This window comes from Protopterus annectens, chromosome 2.part0 (genome assembly GCF_019279795.1).
Source record: "Protopterus annectens isolate FY-2018-M chromosome 2.part0, PAN1.0, whole genome shotgun sequence".
Taxonomy (NCBI): domain Eukaryota; kingdom Metazoa; phylum Chordata; order Ceratodontiformes; family Protopteridae; genus Protopterus; species Protopterus annectens.
This window is the reverse complement of record NC_056728.1, coordinates 1,672,733,948-1,672,758,695: the sequence shown is the minus strand read 5'-3', so window position 1 is coordinate 1,672,758,695 and position 24,748 is coordinate 1,672,733,948. Positions and strand designations below refer to the sequence as shown.

The 24,748-nt window shown below is 42.2% G+C and overlaps 1 protein-coding gene across 1 annotated transcript in view; it reads left to right on the top strand.

Moving 5' to 3' along the window:
• Positions 1-24,748, top strand: part of VPS13D (vacuolar protein sorting 13 homolog D) — a 3,321,573-nt gene that overhangs the window by 1,798,734 nt on the left and 1,498,091 nt on the right. The window contains exons 36-37 of the mRNA XM_044060428.1: positions 10,543-10,740; positions 11,095-11,184. Of these exons, the coding sequence (XP_043916363.1) occupies positions 10,543-10,740; positions 11,095-11,184 (288 nt within the window). The remainder of the gene's footprint in view (positions 1-10,542; positions 10,741-11,094; positions 11,185-24,748) is intronic.

The following is a 24,748-nucleotide window of genomic DNA, read 5'->3' as shown; positions in this document are numbered from 1 at the left end:
TATTTTCTAAACCTGTTTGTAATAGTGCCCAAATTCAAAATGATATCTCTTCTTTCTCATTCAAGTTTCTTTTAATATTAGATTTTAAAGGTGCTTATCATTGCATTCCTGATTATCCAGACTTCCGATGTTTCTTAAGGTTTTGTGTGTCTTGATCATGTTATTCAGTTCTTTGCCTTCCTTTAGACTATCCACTGCACCAAGAGTGTTCACAAAGTGTCTAGCTCCGGCTATAGCTCATTGTAGGCTACATGGTATCCACATTTTTCCATATTTAGACAACTTGTTTATCATTGCAGAGTCTTTTTCAAAGTGTTAGGAATCTCTGTCTTGGGTGAGAGATCTCTTACACAAGCTGGGATTCCAACAGAACATTTAAACGTCTTTCTTGACTCCTTTTCACAAGGTTGTGTTTCTGGGATGTCAGCAAGCTTTTCTTCCTCAGGAAAACATAGATCTAAATATAGATCTATTTCTGCGAGGGAATAACTCAGGATTTTGGGTCTCATGATACCCCTGGGAAGACACCACATGGAAAAAGGTACAATGGTATCTGAAGTCTCTTTGGTCCCAATACCAACGCCTCACACCTCTTGTCTTTTCAGATCCCAGTGCTGGGGTTTGTCTGAAGGGAAATCACTTGGTGGAGACAGCAGATATCCCTGAACCAAGGTATCCCTTCTCCCTACATTTTTTAAAGTAGCCACAGATGCCTCAGACTTTTCTTAGGGAGCAGTTTCATAAGGGATAAAAGTGCAAGGTTTGTGGGACACCAAGCACAGACACAAGCATATAAATATAAAGGGGGGGGTCTTACAAAATTTGATCCATCTGTGGAGAGTTCCTTAAGCCTACCTCTTTACCTCCTCTCTGAAAAGTCAGTAGGCAAGATTCTGCTCCATGACTCCATGTAAGAAGGCCTAGAAGACCGATACCTTTTCTTTTCCTTGAACAGGAATGGTTCTCTATGCTTTTTCATCCTTTCCACTAGTATCTGCGGTACTTCTGAAGATTCAGAAGGAATTCCCCCAAGATCACTGTGATAACCCCCTACTTGCTCTGGCAACTGTGGTTGTTCATTCTTTTGGATCTACTTCATTTGACAGACTGGATGATAGGGTCTTAATTCCTTTTAGGTATCTGTTTACTGAGGATATGCAACAGATACTAACTGGAGGTAAGAAAGCCTGCTACTAGAAAGTCATATATTACTAAATGGAAAATGTTTTCTAATTCGTGCCTACAGTGTAACTACTACCCATTCAGGGTTAGTTGTTATCTGGTTTTACAGTATTTGTGGGAGTTACTATGTTATGGCCTTTCTTACTCCTTTTTCAAAGTTCAGTTTTTTGCCATTTCAACATGTCTGCCCATGGATGTTTCTATTTCAGTGCATTCTTATATCCTTGGGATATTAATTTTGAACCAGCTAACCTGGCTGACTTGAGGTACTAAACATGGAAAACATTTCTGCTGATTGCTCTGACCTGTGCAAGAAGGGAATCTTGAGTTGCAAGCTGTTATGGTGAGTCAACCCTATCTCATTTTTCACAGGGACAGGGTTTTTAGAGAACTAATCCTTCTTTTATGCCTAAAGTGGTAGGATGAAAGGATACTCTATATTTTGCATGTCCACAGACAAATGGAGTACATCTTGACAAACTAAATCTTTCAGATCCTTGAATCAGTTGTTTGTTTCTTGTGAGGATAAAAAGAAGGGACAACTTGTGTCAAAACAGACTATTTCCAAATGGTTGTCAAGGCTGTTACCTTTTGTTATACTCATTCACAACATTTTAGGCAGGATCAAGACGTACTGTACCAGGGCCTTGGCTTAATTTATGGCTTTTTGGAAAGGGTTGGTTTATAGAAGTATTAAAGAAGCTGCAACTTGGTCCTCTGTACATACTTTTACAGAATACTATAAGCTTGATTCCTTCTATAGGTCTAGATCAGGCTTTGCTAGAACCATTCTCCAACATACCTATCAACCTCTTAGCACAAGAAAGCTGGACAAAGTCATAAATAATAGGACGAAGGTCCAAAAATAGGGACAATTGTTAAATATTGTTCTTACAAACTTAGAAAGTTGATAGAATAACAGGTATTGCTTTAGCATGAAATTTCTGAAGGGTATGAAGTCTGATATTCAAATGTCTGTCGTTATTTTCTGTCTTCTGTCTTGTATGACTTGCCAGTAATTTGTCAGAAAACCATATTTTATGAAAACGTGCCACAAATGAGGCACAAATCTGGACATTCTGTACAAATCTGTACAGTTGAGAGGTATGTTCTCTAGGGACGCCAGAGGTCTTTTCCTTTCACCTCCAAAAATGTAGTAAGCAAAGGTAGTCTAACCATATAGCTAAGGCTAGTGCAGCAGTGATCAATATGGTGAACATAGTATAGCTGTGTAAGAAAATTTACTATAACAATAGATGTTTGAATGATCACTGCTACAGTACCTTCTTCATCTGTCCCTCCAGCCCCCTTGTTTTTTGGTGTGTTTATGCCAGGGTGTGGTTATTTATTTTTTGATCTTCCTAGCATTGTCCTTTCAGGCCTCAGCCTCACTTTATTTGTTGACAGGAAATCTCTGAAGGGCTTGGTGCCCAAACTTGTCTTTTAGTCCATTCTGCTCGAGCTGCCAGACAGTTGGGGCATATGGAAGGTACCTTGAAGCTTTGGAAGCTGGTTAACTGTTGTATCCTTGGTAGGGTGTAACCCATATAGCTAAGACTACTGCAGCAGTGATCATTCAAACATCTACTGTTATGGTAAGTTTACTTACACAATTGTACTTTTTTATTTGCCTTCTAAAGAGAGTTGGCCTTGTCACTTTCTTTGTACACGATTTATGCAGATTTATAGTCAGACTGCTTATGATTTGCTGGCCTTATCTGTCTAGAAGCTATTTGTTGCTTGGATATTTCTTGTCAGAAGATAGTGTATTTCAGTTTTATACCATTTCAGTTCAGTGTTAAGGTTATTTTCATGGAAACTGCTGTGAAAACTGAATTGACAACTATGGCTGGGTCTCAAATCACAAGCCATTCTTCCCTTGGCATCTATTTCTAAAACTGCTAGCAGAGTAGTTATGACCCAGTGACAGCACTGTAATCCTTTTCATAATGTGAATTCCTTATGCAGCTTTTCTTTCAAAGCATTTGACATCATAGTACATATGAAGCCCCTTTTCTGGGACAGTGATAAAGGAACCTCAGTCCTCACCATGGACACCAGTGGGGGAATGCTCACTTTGAAGCAAAAATAGATGCACACAGTATTTCCAGATGCAACTGTCTGCACCAAGCACAATTTCCCTTAAGAGAACACAGGGAACACACTCAGTGTGGGGGCTGGGTTTCTGTCTGTCTCTCTCCAGACCCCCCAGTAAGACTCCCCACTGTCACAGCTGTAGAGTTGAGTTCTCAGCCGAGTGTTCCAAGCCAAGTCTTCCACCACCCTGTCTGTGAAACCAGTTCTCTGTGTCCCTGCTCCAAGTAACTGAAATATACACTCTTTGAGATTTGATTTTAACACACACACACACACACACACACACACACACACACACACACACACACACACACACACACACACACACACACACACACACCTGTGAAAGACTGGCACAGATTTACTAGCTGTGCCCCCTCTGCCCAAACTATAAAGTAGGTACTGCCACCAGAACACTCCAAAGACAGCTACTCTAAGGCTCTTACAAGGGTACCTAATTACGTTGAGTAAAATTAATACTAATACAAATGGTAGTGTCTGACCATTGCAGCAAGGCTTTCAGGAGCAACCACAGTGTCACCAAATAGATACAAGTACTCTCAAAGGTTAAAATATTCTCTGAGACCAACCACAGTGAAAGGTTTAAATATATTTAATAGTAAGTAATAAAAGAACAAGAAAGTGTTAAATATCTATTTACAGTAAACACCAGTGTTTCAGCCACAGGAAATATTAAAATGAACACAGAGGGTAGGTTCACACAAATACAGAAAAACAGTACTTAACTAATCTCAGTATATTTTCCTGACAGATCTAAAGAATTACTATTCTCTGGTTACGTAGTAAAGCAAGGCAAGATGAAGTGGGCAAGAAGTCTTCCTTCTTGGCCAGGTTTCAAAAACAGACTGTTCTGAGACTTCTGTCTCATCTTGTATTAAAACATCATTTCAGTGCTGGATTACAGAATGACATTACATACATCTGGTCATCTGATTCTGGATGTTCTTCGTGTTTCACTGTTGCAGTCATCACACTTGGGTTATCTGCCTGCAGGTAGCCCTCATTCGGCCTGAATACCAGAGAATTAGTATTTCTGTGTCGGATGCTGTTGCTCCCGGATTGATGTCAGGTCATCAGGGGTATAAAAACAGGCAGCCAACGCCATTACATCAGTTTTTCTTGCTGAGGAGCCCAAAGCAAAAGCATTTCACAAGTGCAGGTCGGCCACTACCTCATTTTTCATTTAACGAATTGAATATTCCTGAAGTCTTCTAAAGCTAGGTACCCCATTGGGGATCCTTTTTTTCTTGCTCTAACCGATGTCAGAAAAAGTTAATAATTGTCTTCCCTGTGGAAAGCAAATACCTCACAGAGATTTTCATTCTTACTGCATCACCTCTTTAGAGACCACAACGTCCCTCGCTGTTGGTTTTGTCCCTTGTTTAATGCCCGAACCATTCGTTGTCAGGCTCTTTTTGTCCCTAAATTCTTTCACTCTCGATCTCCATATTCTGAAATAGCTTCAGTAAGCCATCCGACTACCGATTTTACAAAAAAGACTGTAAGGATAAAGGCAGAGACAGACCACAGAGGTCCAAAACTGCCGACGACGCTTCCGTTAAGCTAGTCACCAGTCCGCCAGTACTCAGTGAGGTGCTTTCGCAGGCTGTGATGCCTGCTTCAATGGATTTGCAGGCCTCTACCGAGACCCATTCGGAGGCTGGTATGCTGTGAGACTTCTTCGACTATGGAACCTGTGGATGTCTCTACCTTGGATGGGTCCGGAGCCGCTGAGCAGGCACCGGCTTCTGAGGCAGTTCTTCACTCAACCGATGTTCAACTCAAACCGACAACTTCATTTTTAACCAAAACTACAGAGTTTCTTAGGTGCAGAGTACGCACTACGCCTAGAAAACCGATGACCAAACAAAGAACATGCACCTGCTCCCAGGCCACAAAAACAAATGCTTAGAATGGCCGAAGATCTTATTACATTGATTAGGGGAAGTCAGCCTTCCCCTGCTAAGAGACAGAGTCCAGTCCCCTTCAGCTTCTACAGACCAGGAGTCTGATAACTCTAAGATTTCTGATTATGAAGACATGCCCCTATCTGCTTATGAGGATTCAGATGCAGAGGAATCCATTTCCTCTGCCTCCCCTCCAGAGGATTTTTCTTTTGGTGAATCCTTGCATACCTTAAGAGAGCATTTCCACTGGGAATGCCAAGACTATCCTCAGTCCAAAAAGAGACTCAGAGAATTTCTAGAGTTGCCTCAGCACAGGCCTTTAGCAATATCCCCTGTCCTGGATGTTGTGGATGATGTTTTTATGAAATACAGTGTACTCCTGGCACTTTCCTGCCCCTAGAAAGCCAGACAGGTACTACAGAGTATCTTACGCTCACAAATTTATTTTCAAGAATCCCACTGCTGAACCAGAGATCATTTCCCAGGGGCTTAATGGCATCAAGGCTACTACAGCCAAGAATCCCACCCCTTCGGACAGGGATTCCAGACTTTGGACAGATGGAGTAAGAAGGTATATATATCTGCAACTCTTGCTAGTAGGGCATTGAATTGTCAGTTTCACATGCTGAAGTACCAGCAATATATTATGGAACTTATTAAACAAAAAGTGGCAACTTTTCCAGACTGTGCAGAAAATAAAGAATTGCAGGAGCTTATGCACTCTGCAAGCCAAGTCAGCAAACATACTTTACAGTGTGGCCTTGATGCCCTAGAAGCATCTTGCTGGGCAGCAGTCACTGGCTGTGTACTGAGAAGACATGCTTGGCTGAAGGAGCAGACCTTGCCAGATCATGTCAAATCTAGGTTACTAGACACTCCTTTGAATAAGGACTCTTTGTTTGGCACCAAAGCAGAAGAGGTTCTTAAAAAGATGGAAGAAAAAGCTAAGTCTATATAGTCTGTTAACGAATTCTTACAAGTTCAACCCCCTAGATTCAGTAGGCATTGCACTTCCAAAAACTGGTCCTTTCCAGCCCCCTCCAGGCCTTCTCAAACCAGACCCAGGGGCAACAGACCACCTAGACTACAGTCTCAGGGTATGCAGAGATCTAAGCAATGGAGTGCCCCCTCCCGTAAAGCAGGGAGTGGTAAGCCACCTCCTTACGGAAAAAGCTCACAATGACTTCTTTACTCCACTCCCCAACCCTGCCCAATTGCTTGTGCCCCTAGGAGGAAAACTTGCCCTTCATGCAAAAAACTGGATGTCCATCACTCAGGACCGGTGGGTCCTCAACATTGTATCCCAGGGATACAAATTGTGTTTCCACTCACTGCCAACTCCAAGCGGGTATCCAGACCTTCCTCCAAACCAATGGGCAGAGGCTCGGAACCAAGTACTTTCCCTGCTCAATATCAAAGCTCTTCAGCCAGTTCCAGTAGAACAGAGGCGTCAAGGATTCTACTGCAGACTCTTCCTGGTACCCAGAAAAGAGGGACCTTCGCACCCAATCCTGGATCTTTCAATTCTCAATACCTTCCTGGTGGTACCAAAATTCAAAATGCTTACTCTGCAACAGCTTCTTCCTATGCTAGCCAAGGATACCTGGTTAGTCACCCTAGACTTAAAAAGAAGCCTGTCTGCACATCCCCATAAGGGAGTCATGCAGGAAGTATCCACGTTTCAGGAGAGGATCTATGCATTATCAGTTCTCTGCATTTCCCTTTGACTTATCTACTGTGCCCAGAGTATTCACAAAATGCCTGGCTCCAGCCATTGCATAACACAGGAAGGGAAATATCCAAATTTACCCGTATTTGGTCTGCCTGATTCAGGCAGACAGTCTGGAACTGCTGCTGCAGCACCTGACATTTGTGAAAAACCTTCTCACTTCCTTGGGGTTACACCATCAACGAAAAGAAATCAAAACTTGTATCCAGTCAAAAGATTGTATTCCTGGGAGCAAGCTTGGACACAGCTTCCCAGATGGCATTCCTCACTTCAGAAAAACAAGTCTATCTGACAGACTACTTCAAACAAATGGCCACCAGAACCCAGCTATCCGCAAGAAAAATACTGCAAGCCCTAGGGTTCATGGCCTCATGTATACTGCTAATTCCATATGAAAGACTGCATATGAGGCAACTTCAGTGGTACTTAAAATGTCTTTAGTGCCAACATTCTCAGGACCTGGAAACTGTCATTCCTATCATACCCTGTCTAAGGACAGAGTTCCTTTGGTGGGCAGAAGCATGCAACCACAACAAAGGACTGCCATTTACTCAACCCCATGCCGCCCTGACCCTAACCACAGAAGCATCAGACTATGCCTGGGGGACACACATGGGCGGCAAATATATTCAGGGCCACTGGAGCCCAAGTCAAATTCATCTGCACATCAACCAAAAAGAGATGTTAGCTGTACAGAGTGTCGTGACAGCTTTCAGATCCCTACTCTTTCCAGGACAACTGCTAATAAAAACAGACAACACCACAGTTATGTGGTACATCAACAAGCAAGGGGGAACCCATTTCTACCCACTCTGCAGGTTAGCCATGGCATGGCCCTGTGGAAAATGGCCTTGGACATTCAAGTCCATCTGCAAGGTCTATTCCTGTCAGGGAAACAAAACTCACTGGCAGACGACCTAAGCAGAAATCTCCTAGACCCACACGAGTGGCAATTGGAGCCCAGCACCTTCAACCTTCTGATTCAGAAATGGGGGACCCCAGAGGTGGATCTGTTGCCTCCCCCTACAACCACCAGCTCAGCAAATTCTGCACCAGGAATCCTCACAGCAGAGCCTGGAAAGTGGATGCCCTGTCTTTACAGTGGGTAAATCTCTCATTCTATGCCTCTGCCTCTTCTCACAAGAGTATTACTCAAGATAAAACAGGACAGACCAAGGGCAATTCTGATTACCCCAGACTGGCTACGCCAGCACTGGTACCCACTCCTGCGCAGCCTGACACCAGTGCCACCCTGGCACCTACAACAGAACCCAACCCTGCTCTCTCAGCAGGAGGGACAGATTTTTCATCCACAACTGCAAACCCTAAATCTTGCAGCCTAGCTTATTCCTTGAATCCTCGGACATCATTCTTGTAGCCCGAAGACCCAGTACAAGAAAATCCCATGCTGATAAGTGGAAAAGGTTCTGCTCATAGATTCAATCTAAAGGAGAGGACACAACTCAGCCCTCCCTGCCTCTGATCCTGGATTACCTAGCAGATCTACTCCACAAAGGTCTGTCCTTCTCCTCCATTAAGATACATGTCTCAGCCATTTCTGCTCATTACAACACTGAGCCACCTCTCTTTTCCCACCCTCTTATTAAACAGTTCCTGAGAGGGGAAAACATCTTAAGGCCACCAAGGAGAGCACCCACCCTTGCTTGGGACCTTAACTTTGTACTGGAAAAGCTCACACTTCCCCACTTTGAACCTGCTGTGTCAGCAGAGTTAAAAGTCATGTCTTGATAAACAGCCTTACTTCTAGCTATCACTTCAGCTAGAAGAGTGTCTGAGCTACAAGCACTGATGGCTGTGGAACCCTTCATTATTTTCCATGTTGACAGTTTCCCTCAGGACTAACCCTTCCTTTATGCATAAAGTGGTGTCCATTGTGGCTCTCAACCAATCCATCCATTTGCCAACCTTCTTCCCTAATGCTCAAAATAAAGGGGAAAGGATCCTGCACTCCTTGGACGTGCACAGTCAGCTTAGATTCTACCTTGATAGGACTAAATCCGTAAGAAAATCTGACCAGTTACTAGTCAGCTTTGCAACAGGGGCAGAGGGCAAGGCCATTTCAAAACAAACCATTTCCAAATGGATAGCACACTGCATCCTTTTTTGCTACAAGCACCATGGGAAACCAACCCCTCAGGGGGTCAGAACACATTCCACTAGGGCAACATGTACCTCTACAGCATTTCTCAGTGGAGTCCCTACCAGGGACATCCTGGAAGCTGCTACCCGGAGTTCTGTACACACCTTTACCAAGCATTACCACCTGCCTATCTTTTCCAAATCTAGGGCAGGTTTTTCTACAGTCCTCCCTCCACCCTTCTTCAACTTTGGAAATCCACCGAATTGTGATGACTGCAACAGTGAAACACGAAGAACATAGTAAGTTCTGTACACTTACCATAAATGTAGATGTTCCAGTGTATTCACTGTTGCAGTCCTGGTTTCCCTCCCTCCAGCTCCCTGGGTTTCTCTCTGTCTCTCTCTTTCTCCTCTCCATGGCTATTACTCACCCCTTCTAGGGTTTTGGTATTGGTACTGGTATTTACTTTTTACTGGTGGTGTTTTCCCCACCATAACTTAGCTCCATATTTGGGGGGCACCTGACATTTGGTGCAAGAAAAACTGATGTACTGGTGTTGGCTGCCTGTTTTTATATCCCTGACGTCAATCCTGGAGCGACAGCATCCGACGCAGAAATACTAAGTCTCTGGTATTCGGACCGACTGAGGGCTACCTACAGGCAGATAACCAAAGTGTGATGACTGCAGCGGTGAACACACTCGAACATCTACATTTATGGTAAGTGTACACAACTGTACTTTCCCACACTGCCCCTTTGCTAAAAACTGAACCAGAATTTAGCAGATATGTGTTATCATACACACAGATAGAGCTTTACTGAGATGTGTTATAGCATCTGGAAGCTATAAAACCATTTCAGAACTTCCACCCTTCCAGAGTAGCAATTAGTTCACCCCTGAGGACAATACAGTAGGATTCCTAGTCCTGGTTTTCACAGACATTTTGTCTCTGGCTACAATCAGAATTGTAAGATACAATCTTCATGGCTTAAACCAGGTAATTTAATTTCAAAGTATTTTTTCAAAATTAGCTGGAATGAGATTAATGTCTTCTCTTCCAGTAGCCTGTGTGACAGTATATTCATTTCAACAGTTACAATACAGTCTGACATACAGATTATTTATTTTCTGTCCAGCAGGACCCACAGTTGGTACATTTTTAACATAAGCAGCTTTACAAACCTGTTTGATACACAAATGGCTTATAACTCTTTATAAAACTCCAGCTAGCTATGTTAGAATATGCTACACATGCACTGCCCTGCTTCTCTCGCATAGCTGGCAATACCTCACATCATCACAGTACATATACCAAATAGTGAAAGAGAAAATGTTGGTTAACTGTGTGATGTGACTGTAGTGATTCAGGGTTTAGTCACAGTTTTAGTTTAGACTTTTGTGTTTATTGATACTGAGCTGCACAAAGAAACTTAGGCTGCTTTGTAAAGGAAATAGTGTTTTTGGTTCTGAACTTGTTTGCTTATGCCATTATCCTTTTTTACAGGTGAATTGAACAAGGCAGCAACATGGTTGTTTAAAAATGCAGACCCTCTTGCTTCCCAGTCTGTATCGAAAGGTTCCAAGGGGCCAATAGCTGCTGTCCCAGTCTCTGGAGTTAAGGTCAAAGCTGAGACTGTCTGCATCTGTTTCATTGATGACTGCTTGGATTGTGACATACCACTTGCAGAATTAACATTTTCAAGTAGGTGAACAATACCCAAACTATCAGTATTTGATGAACAAACAAAAAAATATGTAATTTGAAGTTTGTTTGCTTGTACAAATCTAATCTAATAAAATAAGTCTTTAAAACACAGTCCAATTTTAATACATTAAAAAAGTAAGTACATTCATCTTCAAGACTGAAGTTGAGAATGTAAACCTTGTGCTTACTGTTTTTTATGTACTAAAATTGAATTACATTTTAAAGAGTTTTATTGTTTTATTGTAAGTATGATTTTCCGCTGTCTGCCAGTTTTTGTAAGATTAACCTAATATATTCTGACCATTTGAACAGGTTTAGTTAGATAATGAGTTGTTATTCCTCTTCTCCTAGGTCTGAATTTCTTCCAGCGTATTGGAACCAACCCAGATGGAAAAGCTCATTTTAAGCTGTCAGGAGACTACTACAATCGTGAGCTTTCAGGTAATCATCCTCCTTTTTAGCCTGTGTTGCTTTTAAAAAGGGTAGACTTGCCTGAATCTGCTTCTCTTTCTCTATACTGTATGTTTTGTACTTCTTTCTTAAGATATGTGATGTCAAGGCACCAGCTACATACAGTTATACGTGCTCTTGAGATAACTTTAACATGCCTGTGTTTTCACCATTTAGCATGCTGTGCCACACATGATGTTTATATGAGCAACAAATAATTGCACTGCAGAGTTAGAATTCCTGCCTACAAGGGTGAGAATTGCCTGGCATGTGTAGCTTTTCCTCCCCTGTGCACGTTTCCTAAGAATAAGATTATAAAGCTGTCTTAGCAGTGTTGAGTGACAGCTTTAAAGATACCACTGAATTTTACAGCTACTCAAAAGTGCTACTCATGTTAAAGGTACTTTACCTTAACAGTAGTATTTTTTGCAGTTCTTTATAACTAACTAGACTTTGTAAGCGCCTCCAGCCACTGGTTATGGCTTGTCAGATATGAAAGTGTCTTTCAAGCTTCTCTTCTGCCATAGATTGTTATGAATTGTTTGCCATCAAAAGAAACGTGGGAGGAAATTTCCTCTTGACAGTAGACAGAAGTGATCTCCACTGGGTATTTTAATGCTCAAAACTTGTTTAATACGGTGTTCTTCTGTCATATCACGTGCTTACTGAGGACCCTGTTCTTAACTTACTTTGGTTAATGCAACACAAAAAACAACTATTTATACATATGTTCCACAGGGTAATATTTATACAGAAAAATGTTTAAATTTGGTCACCCTGTACCACCTTACTGATACCTGCTAACCTCTTAAACTTTACCTTGCCTGTGTCCCTAACCTTGCACCTTACCTTTTAAAAAAACTTTCCGTAACACCATAAGTGAACAAGTCAGCTCGGACACATAAAAACATGCACACCAAAACACACACACACACACACACACACACACACACACACACACACACACACACACACACACACACACACACACACTGCATTACAGCTATGCCTTCATGTAACCCTTTTCTAACTGTAAGCCACCTGCACTTGTACAAATATTTCTACCTTGAATGCCTGTGCTTTCAGAATATCTATAGGTTTTGGCATTAGTTCCCCACTTCTCCAACCCTTCGCTTACCTTACCTGCAAGCATTTGATGTTCCATTTATCTGAAATATTAAAGTCTTGATAAACTGTCAACTGCATTTCACAATCACTCTGTCAGTCAACAGACTATTTGATGGTGTGAACGACACTCATAGTTATGCACACATGCTCATTAATGAATACACATATACACACATGTATGTATACATAAGCGTGTAGATATATATATATATATGTATATATATGCGGTTGCATTTTACTTGGTAGTGAGCTGTTGAGACATTTGTGCGATCAGTTGTTTGAGAGACAGCTAGTATGTATGACATCAGTAAAAGTTTTTTGTAGGACTGGGAGTTTGTGTGCAAGTATGTTCTTGATGGAGTTAGAGCAGAAGTTGGGTAGCATTTATAGTAAACAGCTGCTACAGTCCACAGTTCAGAGTGCTAAAATGCTTCATTTCTGAAGTTCAGGGATTGGACTTTATATTTAACAACAACAAAAAAAACTCTTATATAGCAACCTGCTGCAACAGTTTATGGCCTTCATGGAGTGCTATAGCACTTCACTTCAGACTGTAAATGCCAGTATTGCACTAAAGACTGATTAGGATGTGACTGTTACTCCCCTAACTCTTTGTGCCCAGGGCAATTGCCCTCTCTCCCCACCCTAGCTAAGGTGCTGGTCAGTATAATGAATTGTCTGCATATTTTGGTTAGTGCTTTGTGTATTGATCATTTAATGTTGACCATTTATTATATAATCATATATATATATATATATATATATATATATATATATATATATATATATACACATACATACATATATATATATATATATATATATGTGTGTGTGTGTGTGTGTAAATGCACGCACGCACACACACACCACACACTATAACGTATACATATTATGTATTTGTTAGAGCAACAAATAGTTTCTGCCACCTGTTCTTTTAGGGTAGTAACAGTCCTTAAACACAGTGCAAGTTATTACTGTAGTCTTTATAGAATAAAGCAGCTGAAAGATAAAATGTTTCTTCAGCTACAGAATGTTCTTAGAAAAGAGCCACACAGCTGTTTCGTTTTGTCTCATTTCAGCATTCAAATATGGCTGTAACCATAGTTGTGGGCTTGATAACTGGCAATTTACATTTACTGTCTTTGGTTCAGTGTACCCTTTGGGTTAAACTTCAGCACAACTTTCTTCTCTTACAAGCATTTTAATTTGTGGTCCAATGTCATTTTCATTAATTCCTCAACTATTGGGTTCGGATCAAAACTCTGTAATCTGACTGGGCCACTTTTTCCAGCTTGTGGAACACTGAAACACTCGGGCTCCTCCTTTACCTGTAATTCACGAATGCACTAGTCCTCTACCATACCTCTCGTTTACCACCATAGTGTATTAATGTAGTTGCTGATCGTTATTGTGAATAAAAGTAGAACTTTTTTTTATCTGTCCATTTTTATTTATTGAGTCCTGTCTTGTCCTGACTCACTTTTTAGTGTATAATACTACAGTTGGAATTTTCCTTTTCTTTTACTTTCCCTGATACCTTTCAGGTAGTTCTTTAAATTACCATTGCTGGTAATCCCCCCCCCAAAAAAAAAAAATTATTCTTTTTCTTATATTGTCTTAGTATTGTTAGATTGATAGATATGGCTGAGAAACCTAAAAAATGCAAAGCCTATGGCCATAAGATTCCTTTGTCTGATGAACATGATCTGTGTGTTTATTGTTTAGGCTAGCCGATTTAGATTCTGCATACGAGATATTTAAGGCCTTTAATCCTAAGGCCCTTATTGATAGTAGGAATAAACTGATTTTAAGAGGATTACAACCCTCAGCATCCTCTGATATAGCATCTGGGGCTCAGACCCCTAAGAAGGTGGTACAAAAGAGGCTAAAAAGCATCCTTCAGGTTCTTCTGCTCCAAGTTCAACTCTGAGTTCTGAACTGCCTCTAAAAATATCTAAACAATTGGATCTGATCTCTTTGGATCTGAAGACAAAGTTGTCTGGTCTGACTACTTTGGATAGAAAATCTGTGACACAAAAAACAAGTCACCCCAGATCTGAAAAAGCACAAGGATATGTCACCTTTGATTCTGTCTCCTCAGACTCTGGATCCGATATCTTCCCTTCTTCCATCTCCTTTCCTGGAAAGATGCCACCAGTTTAGGGCCTCATCTGTTGCTTCCTCTTCTTAATCCTGCAGAAGTCTGACCAAAGCAGATGTGGGTAGGATGATGAGGAAATTTCTGTTGACACAAATTTAAATGGGAGTTCTCTCGGCTCCTACACCATCAGGTCCGGAGTACTTCATGATTCCTACCCCATCTATTTTGTCTCCTTCTCCAATCGTACCTTTAGTTTCGGAGCAGTTGGATATGAGAATACTAGAGCCGGCTTTATCGGGTCCAAAGATTATTGTATTTTCTACACTGATACATTCTCTGAGTGGACCAACTCAGAGTATGTCTAGGGTGGATGACTCACAGATCCATAGTGTCAGCACCAGATCAAAGGTGTGGGAGTTAGACAACAAGATTGCTGGAGCCTTCTCTGCCACTTGGAGCCTTGACCCTGGACAGCTTGAGTCTGACCCCTGCTCTGAGTGGTTTGCCTTTAGATTGAAAGGATCCAACGGTTTGGAAGCATATTTTATTGGAGCCTTCTGTTTCTTTCTTTCTGAGGCATTCTGCTAGTGGAGAGAGTTTTCTCTGTTCAAAGAGAAAGGATGTGTCCACCCTTTGTGGCTCCTACTTTCCAGACCCAGCTGTCTTTACATCTTGACCCTCAATTTTCTGCTTCACAGGGACAGGCAGCTCAAAGTCTCCAGGATACCCCTTAGGGTGTATTAATATCTTCCAATACTTCTCCAGAACATCCTGCTGAAGAAGCCTGTAGGAAGAGAAAGTGCAAAAGGAGGCACTTAGATTCTCCTCAAGAGTTTGTTATGGAGGAGTCTTTTTTTTTGTTGAGAGGGAAGGGTCCCCAAGATTACCACCTAACATCTCGTTTGGAGATATATTAGAAATTCTCAAGCAAAGGGGTGGTTGGTCAACCTACAACCCTTCCCAAAGTATTCAGTATTCCTGGAGGCTTTTCGGGCTGGCCCACCTACCTCCTGGGTGACCCCACCCTCCAATGAGCTCATTGATTTGATCTCTTGATGGGTGTAAAAGGAACCTGATTCAGTTGAGCCGATCCCCAAGACACTAGACAGGATACTAGCACCACCCAAGGACAGGGAATTTTGGAGCAAAGGAGTACCAGTTGATGCCATGGTCGTAGAGGCAAACTTAAGGAGCTTGCAGAGGAGCGTTCCTCTGTTCATCCCCCTAACAGGGAGTCGAGGGCACGGGACAGATTCGGGAAGCGTGTATATGCTTCAGTGACCTTTGCACTTCGATCGCTGAATTATTTGGCACACTTCACCAGACCCCAGAGGGATTTATTTATTCATTTATTTCAGTTTGATGACCGGGGAAGTCCGCCAGGCCAAGAAGAGCCTGTTTTCAGTGGAGACCCGAGGAGAAAAACTCCAATGACAAATAAACAAGTAAATTACAAATATACACAAAGCAGTGTGATTAGGTACATCAAGCTGAGAATACAGTGTAATACATATGAGGCATAATACTTATAATATATGCAAGGAAATACAGATAATAGAACAGTGGTGGGAAGTTTTTGTAAGTACACAGTATATCTCATCCTGGGATCATTACTTCTGAAGCAGAGAGCTCAGTTGCCTCACAGTTAATTACAATATAGTCCATTTCAAATTTGTCCATGAGGCTTATCTCACATCCAGCTGAAGGTACCTTAAGGGTGTCAGGTTCAGGAATTTCCATTAAGAGACATGCATGGATGTTCTTGCGATTTCGCTCAGACCTTCAAGTCTTTCTTTGTCACTGTTGCCTTTGATGGAAGTTCTTTATTTGGGCCAAGGGTAAAGACACATTATCCAGGTATAAGCAGGATGGTAAGACCCTGTGTGGCGTGGGTGTACATTTTTCGACTCTATAAAGAACCTTTTGCAGGAATTAAAGAGATAGTCAAAAAATATGGTTCAGAAAGTCCTAGGGTCTTTTGCAAGATCATTGCGGAGATAACTCCCCCAGGGGCAGAGGGAGGGACTCTTAATGGAAGATGCCGCCTGTGTGGCGGAGGAGGCCTGCAAAATCAAGGGTCTAGAGACAAGTTCTCTGACAGATCCAACCAGCGCTCCTGAAAGGAGGCCCGATTGTCCACCTCTGGAGACAGTCGGTGGTTGTTTATGCCTGCACCAAAGAGCCTGGCTAGAGATTACAAAAGATTCTTGGTTGCAGAGGATTATTTCCATAGGTATTTCCATAGATTATATAATTCACTTTTCCCAACCCTCCCTCCTTTAACAGTAAACAGAATTTCCAAAGTTCCACCCAGTCAGAGGAAAGAAGCAGCAACACTAGAAACAAAAAAGCTGCTAGACAGAGTCATCCAATAGATCCCCAGATCAGAAAGAGTCTGGAACTTACTCAAGATTCTTTTTTAGTGCCAAAGAAAACAGAGGAGACCAGTTTTGCATCTCAGCAGACTGAACAAGTCAGATCCATACACCAAGATCCGGATGGTCACAGTTTAGTCCATTCTGCCTTTCTGCACAAGCATGACTGGATGTGCTCAGTAGATCTTCAGGATGTGTACTGTCATATAAAAATTAATAGACTTTCCAGAAGATACCTATGCTTCCAGCTGGGAGCCAGCATTACCACTTCAGAGCTCTGCCCCTTGAAATTACGATAGCTGCCATGGTGTTCACCAAATACATGGCAGTAGTGGTAGCTTACTTGACACTGCAGGGATTTGGGTGTTTCCTTACTTGAACGACTGGCTACCGTTCCAACTAGGCATTATCTGATCAAAGCAAGCGATTATGTACTCCAGTTATGCTGTGACTTGGGGATTACTATAAATGACAACAAATCTTAATGAGAGCCAACTCATTTATTATAGTTTATCAGAGCTTTGCTCAACACAGTATCCTTGTCAGCCTCCTTTCCTTTATCAAGGGTACAGACCGTACGAATACAGGTCAAGAAGGTCATTCTGAATTCCTCTCTGTCAGCTTGATTGATCCTTTAAACACTGGGGTTAATGTCTGCTGCGATCGATTTGGTTCCATTAACAAGGTACCACATGAGAATTCTTCAGTGGACCCTAGTGACTCAGTGGTATATTCTTCATCAGCCTTTATCCACCCAAATCAAGGTAATGTAGGCATGCAAAAATTACCTCCTTTGGTGGATTTTCTCTGATCAGATAATGCAAGGTTGCCCCTTCACTTTCCCTCAACCCAAGATCATATTTACCACAGATGCTTCCCAGATCAGGTTGGGGGGAGCGCTTCTTGGGAAAGACAGTCCAAACCACATGGTACCCTGAAGAGGCCACGATGCATATCAGTGTCCTATAAATGAGAGCAGTCCTCCTAGTGTTGCAGGCCTTCCAAGACACACTCCCCTCAGGGACCATTGCGATTCATAAGGACAATATGTCAGTGATCTGGTACATCAGTAAACAAGGAGGAACCAAATGTTATCCCCTTTGTCAAGAAGCTTTGAGACTGTGACAATGGGTGATCTCATCCATTCGATTTCTGATAGCCGTGCACCTTCCAGGGAAATCCATTGTGATAGCAGGCAAATTAAGCAGGTCCATTCTAAGGCCTCACGAGTGGTCACTCAACATGAAAGTGGCAGAAAAGATATTCCATCTATGGGACCGACCTTGCTGCAATCTCTTTGCATCTCCAGTCAATAAGTGCAACAGGTTCTTTACCCTGGTTACCCCACTGGGGCAATCACTGACAGATGCTCTTCTCCATGACTGCCCCCCCCCCCAATCTCTACGTCTTTCCCCCAGTACCTCTAATTCACATTCCTTCAGAAAGCATCTCGATTGAAGAGCACAGTCATCCTCATTGCTCCTTGTTGGCCTTGTCAGATTTGGTTCCCCTTTCTTTGGCCTTATCTGCTTCACCCGCCATGGATTCTGGATCCATTTCCCGATCTTCTACCTCATCTGACAGACATGATACACCCAGACATCTTAGGCCTAAAATTAACCACACGTCACCTCCATTGATAGCAAGACAGGCTCTCTTCCCCAGTCTACCACATTCTTTTATCCTCCCATAAAGATGCAGCTAGAAAAATTTACAGAAGTAAATGGAAAAGGTTTGCTATTTGGGCGCAGCAGAATGACATTGACTCTTTTTTAGTGCCAGTAACTAAAGTTCCTGAATTTTTAGCTACAGTTTTTAATGAAAGTGCTTATTCTTCAGCTATAAAAGTACAACTGGCTGCCATTTCTACTTTTCACATTGGAGCAAACAGTTCCTCTTTAGCTTCTTCCAAACTTTGTTCTGTGTTTATGAGGGGATCCTTTCTTCTTAGACCCCCTTTCAAAGATCCTACTCCTCCGTGGGATTTGAATTTGGTTTTGCAATCTTTGACCTAACCTCCCTTTGAACTGTCAGCCAAGTGTGAATTAAAATTTTTAACCTGGAAGACTGCCATTAGATCTGCTAGAAGAGTCTCAGAACTTCAAGTCCTATTTTCTAAACCTCCTTACTTGATTTTTCATAAGGACAGGGTATCCTTACAAACCAGCCCATTATTCCTTCCTAAGGTGGTATCAGAATCCAGTATTAATCAAACTATTAACCTTCCAGTTTTCTTTCCAAATTTTACAAACAAAGGAGCGTATTTGCTGGATCTGTTGGATGTTCAGACATTTATATTTTTATCTGCATAGGACAAATATTTTCAGGAAATCGTATCATTTGTCTCTTTTTTGGATTCAAAATTGGGCAAATCAGTTACTAAAGTAACCTTAGCCAAGTGGTTAACTGATTGTGTTTCATTTGTATGCAAAAAATTGGGTTTGTCTTTGCCAAAACCTCTAAAAGCTCATTCTACCAGGTCTATGGCAACTTCTTCAGCATTTTTATCCAAGTCTTTCTTGGATGATATTTGTGCAGTTGCAACTTGGACTAACTCTCATACTTCTATTGTTTATTGCAAATTAGATGTGGTCCCTGGGGGAAGAGCAGCCTTTGACTCAGTGGTGCCCAGGAATATCCTTCCGTAGAGTCCTCCTGGGATTTAGGTAGCTGGAGACTGTTCCAGCAGTTGAAGAATGAATGAAAATGACAACATCAGATAAAAACATTATGTACTCACCATAAGGTTCTATTTGTGTTGTCCATTTTCATTCTTCCTCAACTTCCTTTCCTTCCTCCAACCCTCTACCAGTTTGACTCCTAGAAAGATTAGAAGATGCTAAAGGAACCGTTGTTCCTTTGTTTGAGCTCCAGATACTGTTACCTTATATCCCTGTTGTTTGTAATTACTATTTTGACTAAAAGGTCAGCAGACATGAGGTATGGTAAGGGACTAGTGCATTATGGCTGAGGGAGGAGTTTGAGAGTTTCATTGTTCACAAGCTGGAAAAAGCAGCCTAGTCGGATCTGAGAGTCTGTTCCAAACCCAGCAATTGAGGAAAAATGAAAATGGACAACACAGATGGGAATGTTATGGTGAGTACATGACTTTTTTTTTTTTTTTTGCTTAAGTACAGCTGTAGCTCTCATCTAAGCACAGTAATTATGGTCACACAGTATTAATGGTATCCTTGACATTTGGTCTTCCGGATTAATTCTCAAAGTTGATTAAAGCATTAAGGACAATTTTAAATCATCTTGCAATACTGTTAGAAAACTGATCAATTAAAAGTCTCATTGTAGCGTAAGATTGTCGTGCTAATACTAAACTGCTGATCTGTTGTAAAACAGGAAACATGTACATCCTTTGACATATTTTCATCCTTCTGAATTCACCTAAATTGTTCAGTACTCGAGTGGATTGTATTGCATAATAAAGGAGCCAACAGAGCAGGATCTGTAATTATAGAATGCTTTAGCACTTCTGAACAGTAAAAAGCTTTTTAGATGCAGAGCACAAATCATTCTTGATAAAAGTGCCTAGGTAGTTAACAAAGATATCTTCAGTTAGAGGGTGGCATTTCACTATAACATTTTCCAAACTTAATGAGTTGATATTTTTTGTTATCTGTCCTCAAGCCACTAGCTTTGTATTATGCAGAAACCACATAAAAAAAAACCTGAAGCTCCAGTCTGTTGCTTAAAGTAATGTCCATCTTACAGTCAGATTTATTAAACTATCATTTACTGTTTATGGTTAAATATAAAAAAAAGTATATATGTGTTGAATAGCTTGGTACTCAAAAAAGAGCTTGGGGTTCTTCCCCTGGAATATTTGATCCAAGATGAAGTACTCCAAAACTCTCCATGCTGTCTCCTGTATTTTAATCAAAATGCTGATTCTGCTAACTGTATATGCACGTATTCCTCAGTCAGTGGAACTGTCATGCATTACTGAGTCAGAGGTCTTCTCTGTGTCCAGGTAGACCACACAGGCTGTAAAGCCAAATTAATAAGTTCATGAATGACTATAAACTGGTCTGACAGGGTATAGTTTGAACAAAACCATGCCAGTGGGAATTGATTTATTCACAAACAAGTATTAAGCCAAAAACAGCTTGTTCTGAAAAAGTTTGCAAATAAAAAATGTCGCCATCATTTGGGAGAAGACAAAGACTTTGTTATCAGAGCTAATGTTGTTCTTTTCATTCTCCTCACTGTTGAGGGGAGTTACGGTTCCGACTTAGCTGCATTTTCAGACTAGGATCCTAGTCTCGAGCACCTCCCTCTACCCATAATGCCCTATATGACACCCGTGCACTGGCACAGCAATCAAGGAGCCTCAATCCCCACCACTAACACCAGTGAGGGGCGTCTCATATAGGAGGAAAGGATAACAAATACACACAGCAAAGTGCAATTTCCCTTAAGAGCACACAGAGATCACAGTCAGTCCAGGGCTGGTCGCTCCCTTGCTCTCCATGTCTCCAATAAGACTCCCCACTGGCACAGCTATATGGTCCAGATCTCAGCCTAGTGGGCAAGCTAAAACCTACAGAACTGTCTCTGTCCAACCAGTGCTTTGTGTCCCTGCCCAAGTAGCTTGACACACCCACCCACACCCTCACCCACACACACCCTCACCCACACCCACACACACACACACACACACACACACACACACACACACACACACACACACACGCTTTGAGAAGAGTTTATACAACCAAACAGACACTCCTGGGGAAGGCTGGCACAGGTTCTCCAGCTGTGCCCCTTTTTCCCAGACTATACGGTAGTACCAGCTGCCACCTCCCATTAATACTTATCAGCTACTCAAAGGCCCTTAAAAGGATGTCGAGTTATTACTGTGCAATATGATTATCCAATTGGTAGTATAGCCAAGGGCTAAAGCTATTGAAGTGGCTTTGTACAATTTTACCAAAGGCATGCACGTACTCTAAAGAGCTTAAATTATCTCTACAAAAACAGTCACAGTTGAAAGGGTTTAAACATATTTAATTACAAATAGTCAAAACACAATACAATACTTTTTACTACATAGTGCTAGTCAAGACTTCAGAGATCACAGTGAAATACTTAAAATAATTCAGTAGTACAGTTCTGACATCACAGAAAAACACTTAGTCTAATCTTTCTAGATTCTATGTATTTCTAAGATAAAAACACAAGTCTAAAATAAACTTACATATAGAGCAAGACAGTGCTGGTGAGGTGGATGGTCAAGACAAAAATGCTTAATGATCTCTGATTCTCTCTGTTTTTAAAATAACATTCCTGGTTCACATTACATCATTCTTCACACATTTCTGGGTTCCCAGGCTAACAGAAACTACAGTTACATTCTTCACCTCTGGGCATCACATATTAATTGTTTGGCAGTGGTGGGATATCTGCACCACATATTAATTGGTTGGCAAATACTAATTGGCTTGTAGTGGTGTGGGTAGAGTGAATTCCTTTAGCTGGTGTACAGTGAGCTCTGAAGGTGTTTTGTACTCTAAATCAGCCACGCAGTGAATACTCAAAATTCAGATCACAATTGTTTTATTTCTTTTGTTAGCTTAGTTAGTCAGGGTGAACAGGCAACATGCCAGCAGAGGAGTATGGAAAGTTGACAAGGAGCCAGCTGGTGGACATGTGCCAGGCTAGGGGACTGGTGCATGGAAACCTGACTAAGGCAGATCTGACTGCAGCATTGGTTACAGCTGCATCAGAAAACAGCAACCAGGAGGACAATCAGACTGGCAGTGGAGATATAATACCCTCGGAGAATGGTTAGCTCAATCTTTCTGCAGAGGACTTAAAAATCCATCTGGAGCTAAAGAGACTTGAGTTGGAGGCCAGGCGTTTGGAATTAGAAGCAGCTGAGAGAGTAAGGTGTCTATAAAGTGAGGACAACGAGAAACTGTGACGTTTTCAGGCTGAGGAGAATGAGAAACTGCTACACCTGGAAGCTGAGGAAAAGGAAAGGCAGAGGCCGCATGAGAAGGAGATGCTGACTCTTCGCCAGAGTCATGGAGGTAATGGGGAAAAGCGTAACTGGAACCCAGAAGCACAAAAGGTCAGTAAATTTCTTCCGCAGTTTAAAGAGGGGGATAACTTTGATAGTTTCATTCATATGTTTGAGAGGGTATGCAAACAGTATGGTGTTGACCAAAGGCGCTGAGTACGGTTCCTGACCCCCTTACTCCACGGTAAAGCTTCAACTGTTTTGTCAAAAATGTCTGACCTTGCATGTTTCAATTATACTGCTGTTAAAAATCACTTGTTAGAATTGTTCAAGCTGACACCTGCAACTTATAGGAAACATTTTTGTGAGCATAGACTCAAGGCAGATGAAAGTGTGTGTGAATATGTTGCTGAACTGAGCACTTATTTCCATAGGTGGGTGAGTGGATGTCAGGTCACCACTTTTGAAGGGCTGGCAGATCTTTTGGTGAGGGAACAAGCCCTTAACACTTTGCCTGAGGACATGAGGATCTGGTTAGCTGATAGACAATGTGCCACTTCAGATGAGTTGGGGAAGAAGGGAGACCTATACCTGGCAAGCAGGGCAGCCCTGCACAGGAAAGGGACCCCCAGTACTGCTCATGGGTCCAAAGGAACCCATGGTGGGCAGCACAGACTGCCCCAACAGAATCTGCCAGTACCAGGGTAAGCCACTAGTCCAGGTATACGTCCAGGAGCTAGGGTTAAATGTTTTGAATGAAACCAGTGGGGCCATGTGGCATAGAGGTGTCCACAGAGGCAAGGAGAGGAACAAAAGGTGAGGGAGCCAGTAAGTGAGAAAGACAAAATCCCAACAGTAGGTTGTCTTGAAACAACAAGGGTACCAAACTACCATCCTGCAGATGTCCTGATAGGGAAGGATTTGGATAAGACAGTACCATGTGTTTGTGCAGTTACATGCAGTCAGGCTAGGAGACAAGCAGGTAAGTCTGGTAGCCTGGGGGAGACCGAGACAGACTGCATACTTGCAGCCAGGACTGGTGAGGTGGTTACTTAAGGGAGGGAGCTACCCTGTAGCAGTGAGACTGAAGGTGAGCCACAGCTGCTTGGGGGAACTGATGGTCCCTTGGACAGAGTGACTGCAAAGGTAGAGGTGAGTAGTAGTACCCAGACTGACAGTGAGGCACCACTGTCAGAGAATGCCAGACTTCCTGTGGAAGGGGAGCTGGGAAGGGTTACAAGGAGAGAGTTGAGATAGGCTCAGCTCTCAGACCCTACATTGCAAGGACTGAGGCAGGTAGCTAGGGAGGCACCTGATTTTCAAGAATGGGGGAATCTGTATACTGGGACAAAGGGTTACTGTACAGAGAGTGGACCCCTGAGGGAGGGCTAGAAGGTGAGAGAGTACAGCAGTTGATAGTGCCTACAGCCTACCGTCTGGCGCTTCTAGCCGTAGCCCATGATATTCCCTTTGCAGGTCATATGGGCATAAAACATACAAAGAGGCGTGTTATGCAGAATATCTATTGACCTGGAATTCCTAGAGATGTAACAGGGTACTGCAGGACCTGTGAGCAGTGCCAAATGGTAGGCAAGGCAGGAGACTAGGGGAGAGCTCCTTTGATGCCTTTGCCTGTGACTGAGGAGCCATTTCAGAGGGTAGCTATGGATATTGTGGGTCCTCTGAGTACCCCAAGTTCCACAGGGAAAAAGAATATCCTAGTGGTAATGGAGTATGCTACACGATACCCTGAGGCAGTGGATTTGTCCTCCATTGAGGCAGAGAAGGTGGCAAATGCGTTGTTAGAGATTTTCTGCAGGGTAGGTTTCCCAAAAGAAATACTGACTGACAGAGGAGCCATTTTCATGTCAGACCTGCTGGCTTGTCTGTGGAAGTCCTGTGGGGTGAAGCACATGAAGACCACCCCCTACCAACCCCATGCCCTGGCCCAGCAATCAAAGAGCCTCAGTCCTCACC